This window comes from Monomorium pharaonis, chromosome 1 (genome assembly GCF_013373865.1).
Source record: "Monomorium pharaonis isolate MP-MQ-018 chromosome 1, ASM1337386v2, whole genome shotgun sequence".
Classification (NCBI taxonomy): domain Eukaryota; kingdom Metazoa; phylum Arthropoda; class Insecta; order Hymenoptera; family Formicidae; genus Monomorium; species Monomorium pharaonis.
In genome coordinates, this window is record NC_050467.1 from 10,620,083 (window position 1) to 10,628,761 (window position 8,679).

General features: G+C 35.2%; 2 protein-coding genes across 3 annotated transcripts; one reads left to right on the plus strand and one right to left on the minus strand.

Moving 5' to 3' along the window:
• Positions 1 to 1,713: 1,713 nt before the first annotated feature.
• LOC118645009 lies at positions 1,714 to 3,404 on the minus strand. The gene is made up of 4 exons (XM_036285191.1): positions 3,366 to 3,404; positions 3,067 to 3,223; positions 2,770 to 2,964; positions 1,714 to 2,661 (listed from the first exon to the last, which is right to left on the minus strand). The coding sequence occupies exons 1-4, from the start codon at positions 3,402 to 3,404 to the stop codon at positions 2,180 to 2,182; spliced, it is 873 nt and encodes a 290-aa protein (XP_036141084.1). The 3' UTR covers positions 1,714 to 2,179.
• LOC118647840 lies at positions 3,223 to 6,011 on the plus strand. 2 transcript variants are annotated; one of them, XM_036293524.1, is made up of 4 exons: positions 3,223 to 3,598; positions 3,876 to 4,058; positions 4,396 to 5,024; positions 5,110 to 6,011. In XM_036293524.1, the coding sequence occupies exons 1-4, from the start codon at positions 3,592 to 3,594 to the stop codon at positions 5,551 to 5,553; spliced, it is 1,263 nt and encodes a 420-aa protein (XP_036149417.1). In that variant the 5' UTR covers positions 3,223 to 3,591; the 3' UTR covers positions 5,554 to 6,011. The 2 variants fall into 2 exon arrangements, with proteins under 2 accessions (XP_036149417.1, XP_036149414.1); XM_036293521.1 differs by having other exon boundaries at positions 3,223 to 4,058.
• Positions 6,012 to 8,679: the final 2,668 nt, after the last annotated feature.

Consider the following 8,679-nt stretch of genomic DNA (forward strand, 5'->3'; position numbering starts at 1 on the left):
AGATTTATACGAAGAACTTGAAATTGATAATAATGATAACATTACACCTGGCCAAAGAAAGCGTAATTATTTAAATGACAGATTAACTTGACTCAAAGAATTTCATGAGCACATTCAAGCAAGTTAACTTCAACATGTTTAAATGTAAGATAATGAAATAAGTAAAAACAGTTTTGAAGAAAAATATATTTAAAATCAGTTTTTTATTAAAAAAAAAATACATTTACTGTATACTACTTTTTGGTAGTAAAGTGATAATAGACAAAATAATACTTGAATTTTGAACTTTAGTTATAAAATTATTATACATTTAGCATTAACGTAATATTAATGATATGCATCAACTTTAATTTTTAAAATTAAATTTAATCAAATTTAATGAAACATTGTGTGAAAAAATTTTAAATACTTAATAAAATATCTTGTTTATAAGATACTCTTATCATTAAAATTTCCAGTTTCTATCACAATGAGATCTTTATAATCGCCGTAGGTATATTATCGCGTAAGTAAAGTACTCTTTATTGGTATACGTGGAATCACTTTAAACCCACAGCTTAATATGCGTCGGTCAGAAATTTCATATCAAATAAAGCTTTTTATCTCGCGCTTATACACAATATACAATATAGAAACAACGCAACATCGCATCTTTTCTCACGGGTGACTTGACGAAATAGTCTGAAAAAGAAGTCGTAATAAAAAATTTTTAATCTTAACTTGCATAAATAAGAAAAAAAATTATTCAATTAAGATTAATGTTGGGGAAAAGTTAAAATACATTTAATAAAAAAATTTAATAAATAAATCTATCAATAATATTTGAAATAAGTATTTTGTATAGAAAATATAAAAAAATATGAAAAAAGCAAACAGTATTGAAGATCAATATTTACTTGAAATAAGATATTTTACATTTTGATTTATTATAGATAAGTTTCTTCTATTTTTTATTTATACTTTTAAGAAAATGGCAATAGTATATAAACAATAAAAAAAAGAAAAGTTTTTATCCAAGATATATCGAAATGTAAAATAAATATCTTGTTTCAAGTAAATGTAAATATAAATGTAACATACTATTTGTTTTTTTATTTTTCTGCACAAAATACTTATTTCAAATAGTTCTATTTTCTATTTCAATTATTTTCCTCAGCATTGACTTTAAACAAAGCCCTAAGGGCATATCTCCACTACGAAATTTTCCCCAAACGCTTGTAGCAACATCTTAAACTATATAAAGCAGCAAGCCCTTACATTAACATAAAATTAAAATTAAGTAAACATAATTAAATTTAATAAAGGCTTGAATCAAACAAAAATATAATCTTTGGCAAAATAAAATTGTGAAAAGAATGATATCACAGATTATGCATAAAGTATAATGGCTCCAGCAGACCAACGCGATTTCGTCGCGCGCGAAATCGCGTTGGTCTGCTGGAGCTATAATGCATATAAAGTACAATGACATACAAACATTTTTAAAAAGAAAAGCTATACATGTGATTTATCACACATATATTATTTTAGTTTAAAAACAAATTATTTAAGATAACTTGTCCAATATTTTTGCCAACAGAGTATTTTGTGTTTGTATATGCTCTTTTTGTAAAGCCAATAATTCTTCGTGGCGTTTCTGTCGTGCCTCTTCTCTGGCAGCAGCATCATTGCGAAAAATATCCGTCCATGCCTCGAGCTGCTTTGAGTTTCATCTTTTTTTCTTTGGTATACTTTCTTGTTCCGAGTCCGAGCTAATTTCAGGTACAACAGACATATTTGTCAGAGTTCGGTTGGAAGCAAGTGCTGGAGGATTGACAGAATGTGAGCCATAAATTTCATGAAATTCTTTAAAATAAGGGCATGTATTCTCAGCAGTTCCTGACTCCTTATTTTTGTCTACTGTCTCTACATATAATTTCTTAAGATACTTCCACTTATCCTCGCACTGCAAGTGAGAAAAATGATATCCTTCTTTGGCCAGAACATCTGATATATCTTGCCATATTTCCTCATGGCGTTTAGAATTGCTATTCATAACACGCATATTTTCTTTATAGTGATGAATGAGACATAAAATCGCAGGATGCTTCCACGAAGCTACAAGTAAAATGTAAAATTTTAAAAATCTTGATGTGCCACATGACTTTTTTCACACTTACAATAAACAAGAAATAGAAGTTTATATATCTCGAGGAGTATCTGCATTTGTTTTCCGGCGTTTTGTTTTTGAAAGTATTACTTGTACTTGGGATCCTGATGCATTATTATTATTGTGTGGAGGTACTGTTTCATATGGTTGCAGTTCATTTGTGTTCAAAACATTGGATTCTGTTGGATTACTAATGAATGAAGGTTGAGAATACTGCTTGTCCGTTGAAGCACGAGATTGCACGTAACTTGTTACAGTCGATGGCAATTTAAGCAGATTAAAAGTCAAAGATGGTGCCTGACTTTTCATAATAGATGATGATTCCTGTAGCTGTTTATTAAGCAAAATAGAATGTTCTGCCTGATTTGTCATAGTCGACGAGGGCTGCTGCAACTCTTTGACGATTAAAGTAGATGGTTGCATTTGATTTTTAACATTTTTAACAGAAGAATACTGCAGATTGTAAAATTTGCGAACATTTGGGGAATCCGCAACTCTGAAAGTTTTTCCTGCTGTAAAAAGAAAAAAATAGGATATAAAATAAAAATACAATATTATTCATCATTAAACTAAAATAAAACTTTTAAGATACTATATATTAAGATGTAATATATACTTACATGCCTTTTCAACCAGTAATAAATGTTTGTCATCAGCTTCCACTGGTAATCGGTTTTCATCACAAATAATAGTATATTGAATAGGATAATATGTATTAATTATAGGTATATCACAGAAAGACGTGCAGTGGTTTGAATTAAGGTTATATGTATTCCTAATTTGAATTGCATCAGGAACTTTGACAAATTTACTTTCTGTGTACACAATTCGATAAAAGATAACATTAAATAATGGCATATTTAATTACCATAGTATTATATATGATATATAATATACACTAAAAATTGAATACTTACGTATCTTGTATAAAAATATATGCCCTTTGCCTGCTTTAACAGGATAGTGATTACTAGCATTTATTACGGGCACATAGCTTTCTATTGAATTCAAAGTTGAATTCAAAGAGAAGTGGAATGTTCTCCATTTTATTATAATCAAAATCTGATTCAGCCTCTAATCTCGTTTAACCTACGTAACGTCACGTTATATCATGTTCCGTTCTCAGTCTAGCTACTTTCTCCACCAATCATCGCAGTTTACTCGTGGTTCCCTTGCACAAAACGCAGATGAAAATTTTACTCGGTGAAGGAAATACGAAGATTTCCTTTCTAGTTTTGGAACACCTCCGAGTCATAGGCGAGAAACCAATCGGAAACGCTCGTAACGTTTTGGAACAATCTTTGAGTAAAATTTTCCTCGGAGAGGACGTTTTAGAATGTAGCCTTAGCAAGAAAGAAAGTTTGGCTTGGGACACTATTCCTGCCGATCAGTGTACACCATAGATTTTGTACTGACAGTAATTTTGAAACACAGCCGATGTAATGATGGGTAAGTGGCAGAAATGCAAAAAACGTTTTCAAAATAAGTGGTTGACAGAGCCAAAATTGAAGAGTGAGTATCACATTTATACCATCTTAACCTTATTTTTCTGTATACTATATACTTTGAGATTAAGTTTATATATTATATATATATGTTCAGTGAGAAATAATAGTTGAAAAAACAATAAATTAAATAAATGTTAAATTAGCCATTGAATCAAGTTTACGTCAAGTAATGCCTATTCACCACGGTTTTTTAACTACCATTTCCTATGGATGCACAGATTGGCTTGAAGAAACCTGTCAGGATGATGTATTAAATGGTAAGCCGGAAGCGTACTGCAAATTATGTAAGTGCCATTTGCGTGCACACCATAGTGATTTTATCACCCATCAAAAATCTAATAAGCATCGTGAGAAAGAGAAAGCCTTAGATAGAAGAGTACAATTTTCATTGCCACAGTATGGTATGTGATTTATTGTCATATTGTATAATTCGTTAGGTATTTACTTTAGTTAGGTTTACGTTCTCACCGGTGCATATAAAAATTTTCTATCCAAGTAAAGCCTATAGTACACGATACTTTTTTGCCGGCTGCATTGCTTGTATAACACACAAGAATCACTCTGTCTAATTTGTTATAATATAGTACACACAAGCAATACAGTAGATAAAAAATATAAGCTTCAATGAGCTTTTATGAGCCATAAGCTTTAATTCTATTGCTTTATTTATTGTAGATTTTATTTTTTATTATTATATAGGATATATAGACAGTATAACTGATGATATTAAAAATATAGATCTGCAGCTAGCTGTTTACATAGCTATGCATACACCTATTAAATCTGTGGATCATCTTGGAGAACTTTTGAAGATCTTAGGAAAAGTGAGTAAACTTGAGCATGTCCGCCATAGAACAAAATGTTCCAAACTTATTTTAGCTGTTGTGTCATCAGCATTATTAACTGAGCTAGTCCAACATGTGTGGGATTCCCCGTTCTCAATTATAGCAGATGAATCTACCGATGTGTCTACGTCTAAATTTATGGGTCTCTGCATCCGTTTTTACAGCCAGAGAGAAGAATCAATAGTAACAGATTTTCTAGGCATAGTTGAAGTTACTAAATGCACCGGTGAAATTCTTGCAAAGACACTCTTGGAATATCTTTGTAAAATTGGTCTTCCCCCAAAAAATCTTTTTGCAATTGGCACAGATGATGCTTCTAACATGTGTGGATTGAATAACTCCTTCTATACTCATTTAAAAAAAGAAGTACCGAACTTGCAGATGATAAAATGTGTTTGTCATTCTTTGGACAAGTGTGCTCAATATGCTTTCCGCAAAATGCCTGATTACCTAAATTACTTGTTAAAAGAAACATACAATTGGTTTGCTTTAAGACAGAGTGAATACAAAGAATATTACAAGGTGAAAAAATTATTTTATTTTAAGAATATATTTGTGTTCATACTCAAAGATTGCTTATGATCTTAACATATGCTCTTTGATATAGACTATGAATAAAGGAAAAAATCCTGGAAAGCTGCAGAAACTTTGTGATACTCGTTGGATGTCATGGCTTCCAGTTGCTTCTGAAATTCTTAATCAATGGACAGAATTGCATGGGTTCTTTCGGATAAAAGCCTCTGAAAATGATTATAAGGCTTTGACTTTTACAGAAATCCTTGATGATCCAACCAATCTATTGTATGTGACTTTCTTGAAGTCAATTCTACGCGAAGTGCATTTCGTCAATCTCGCATTCGAACAAACAAATGTTGATATCACAAAAGTGTACTCCGATCTTCGTGTTCTTTTTTTTTCTCTCTCTGCTCGTGTTTCTCTCTCTGCTCAATCAATTGCTGAAACCAGTAGATCTGGAGTGTTACGCTCAGTTGAGATCCAGATGCTGAAAAAAGCCCTGTCAGAGTTGCCAGTTCTTGAAATAAGCCAGTAATTCGATTCCATATTTAATATTAACTTAAGATCATCTGTAAATATACCTTGTGGCCAATAAAATAATCCATATATTTGAAGATAAACTCAAAATAACTTTAAATATAAGATCAGATTATAAATATCGATTTAAATATCCTATATCTCATTTACAGGTTACCAAAGTGTGTTGTCAAACTTTTATTCCTAGTAAGAATATGCTATCCCGATTTAATTTTTTCATGTATACTTTATACCACAGTAAGGCTGAGATTCCAAATAGTTCTGCACTATCCACTGAAGATGACATTGAAAATGAGGATTATATCGCACTTGCTTATTTTGATAGTAATAAAACAGAAGAGTACATATTATTTTCTATGCTAGATCTACCCGTTGAGTCATTGTGAAGTATGTTATTTTTATACTAATATATGCATACATACGTATTATAATAAGCTGTAAATATGTAAATTTAGATTTAATCCAAATTTAAAATAAATATTTACATACGTTAAGAAAAAAAAAATTTATTTTAGTTATTTCAAAAAAACAATAAATATTTATTCATTTGATTTAAAAATATTTTTTTTACATTCTATAGCCAGTGTATTAAAGTGCATCCAGAAACACAACCGCTCACTGTGCGCTTAGTAAACGGTTGTGCTTCTGGATGCAAGCATAGTTGATTTTTATATTTAAGACTACTTAACAATTAAACACCCGCGTGTTTTTTTGACAATCTAATAACAATAAAATTTACTTGAAAGTGTTTTGCATTTTAATAATTAAATATATAGGCTAATTAAAAAATAAATTCTCTGTTTTTATTACATATAATAATAATAAGAAATAAATCTGTATTTTGGGCTATATCGCTAGGGAATATGCGGATTTTGGGCTATCTTAACTCGCTCTAGTGGCGGTTTTTACTGCGCATAATCTGGCAACTCTGCTAGGGAGAGGCGGCCGCCGCGGCCGGGCGCTCGGCGCGCTTGCATTTGCCGGTAGGCCGAGCTAATACAGAAAATTTTACAAGTTTACAGGGTGTCCCAACGCACATGGGTCAATGCTCGTAAAAAGGTAAAAGGGATTGAGATGAACATAAAAGTCCAATATTGTCTTTTGTTGGATCAGAGATGGAAGACGAGTAATAGAAACTTTATTTGTGACCGTGAACTTCATTCGACCGTTCGCGGGAGACTCTTCTTTTCTACTGCCGCTTTTTTTCCCCCTCCCTGCTTTAAAACCCGCTTCTTCCGCTGGTCCTCAGTGTTGCCAACCGCGCCAAATCCTCCGTTCCCACACTCGGCTATTCGACAGACGGCATCGGCCCCGATGTCGCCTGATATCTGGTCCTGACTCTCCGTGTCGTCGTTTGACAGTCCATCAGAATCGAGATCCACCCCTCGATGCTTTGGCCACGGCTTCATGTAATCGACCGAGGTACTTGTCCGGTTAGGTCTTTCGCACTCGCACATTTCTTGACGATGTATCTATCGTTTCGCAGTTCGGTGGTTACTCGGTAAGGCCCCAAAAACTTTGGTTGGACTTTGAGTCCGGGACTTAACTGCGTTCGTCGAATAGCCACAACATCTCCAACTTGGTACTTGGAAGGCTTTTTGCGCTTACTGTTGTAAGTCTTCCGGTTTTCCTCTTGAATCTTCAAGATGTTTTCTTTGGCTCTGCGCCGCAGCTGACCTTTCTTGATGAAAAGCTTTGACAGTCGTTTCCTTGAGGAGTTCCCGTAATTTTAGGTCGCCCTTCAACCGCATGTTTTGTCCAATCAGCAACTCAAACGGCGTCATGCCAACGCTACGATTATATAAAGAATTGATTGTTTGTTGCACTCCGTTTAGATGCTTAAACCACTCCGCTGGATTCTGTAGGGACAACTTGGTAAGTATAGAAATGATGGAGCGATTGATCCTCTCCACCTGACCATTGGCACGTGGCACGCCGGCAGTTATCATTACGTGCTCTATATCTTCCGCTTCGCAGTATTCGCGGAACGCGTGTGAACTGAACGCTGTCCCTCTGTCCGTTATAACTCGACGTGGATTTCCGAAGATCACTGCCTGCTTGCTCAGTCGGGTAATCACTTCGCCGGCCGTCGTAGATTTGGTCGGATATAACCAGACGAACTTAGTGAATGCGTCTATCACCACCAGAATATGACCGTAACTTTTCTTGGTCGATGGTATCGGACCCAGATGATCTAGATGGTACGTCTCTAATGATCTGTCTTCCTTAACCAGGGGCTGCAAAAAGCCTTCGGCTTTGCCCTGCTTCCTTTCTGCTAACAGGCAGCGAATGCAATTGCCCACAATCTGCTGCACTTTTGGACGTAGGTCCGGAAACCAATACTCTGCTCGTATTTGATACTCCGTATTCCGCCACCCAAAATGGCTTCTCTCGTGCACTTGTAGAATCACTTCCGATTGCATAGATCTAGGTACAACTAAAAGAAGATCGCCTTCGACTCGCTTGTAGAGTACTCCGTCTGACAACATAAATTCTTGATTGCCGCGGTTTCCCGCGGATTTTATGATCCGTTGCATGTCAGGGTTTTCCGCTTGCGCGCGTTTGATCTGTGTCACTAAAGCGTCTTCGGTCCTTTGAAGAATGAAGCATTCAACAAGATAGCTGAGGGCGTCCGCATGTCGCATCGAAGCACCCGAACGATGTTCTATGGAGTAGTTGAACTCCTCCAGCTGTAGAGCCCAATGCGCTACTTTTGGGCAAGCATCTTTCTTTGATATTGTTTGCACGAACGCCTTGCAGTCTGTAATGACCCGAAAAGGGATGCCCAGCAGATATATCCGGAATTTATGCAAGGCTTTAATTACTGCAAGGACTTCCAATTCAAAGCTGCTATACCTTTCCTCGGCTCCCCTGGTTTTCCAACTCGCGTAGCACACTGGGTGTAGTTGATTGTCCTCGCTATCTCTCTGTAAAAGAATGGCTCCGAGGCCGAGTCGGGACGCATCGGTATGAAGTTCTGTATCGGCGCCCACTTTATACAGCTTCAACACGGGATTTGTTGCTAGCGCCGCCTTCAATCGATCAAAAGCCCTCCTCTGGTCGTCCTTGAATACGAATTTTGCCTCCATCTTTAGCACCTGCGAGAAAGGTCGGGCTATGAGTG

Excerpts from the sequence above, each read along its gene's own strand:
- LOC118647840 (XM_036293521.1), top strand. The coding sequence starts at position 3,827 with ATGCCTATTCACCACGGTTTTTTAACTACCATTTCCTATGGATGCACA. Across the intron at positions 4,059-4,395 it reads ATTTTCATTGCCACAGTATG|ATCTGCAGCTAGCTGTTTAC; the intron begins GTATGTGATTTA and ends TTAAAAATATAG. Across the intron at positions 5,025-5,109 it reads AATACAAAGAATATTACAAG|ACTATGAATAAAGGAAAAAA; the intron begins GTGAAAAAATTA and ends TCTTTGATATAG.
- LOC118645009 (XM_036285191.1), bottom strand. The coding sequence starts at position 3,404 with ATGACTCGGAGGTGTTCCAAAACTAGAAAGGAAATCTTC. Across the intron at positions 3,224-3,365 it reads AAACTAGAAAGGAAATCTTC|AGGCTGAATCAGATTTTGAT; the intron begins GTATTTCCTTCA and ends AAACGAGATTAG. Across the intron at positions 2,662-2,769 it reads ATTACTGGTTGAAAAGGCAT|CAGGAAAAACTTTCAGAGTT; the intron begins GTAAGTATATAT and ends TTCTTTTTACAG.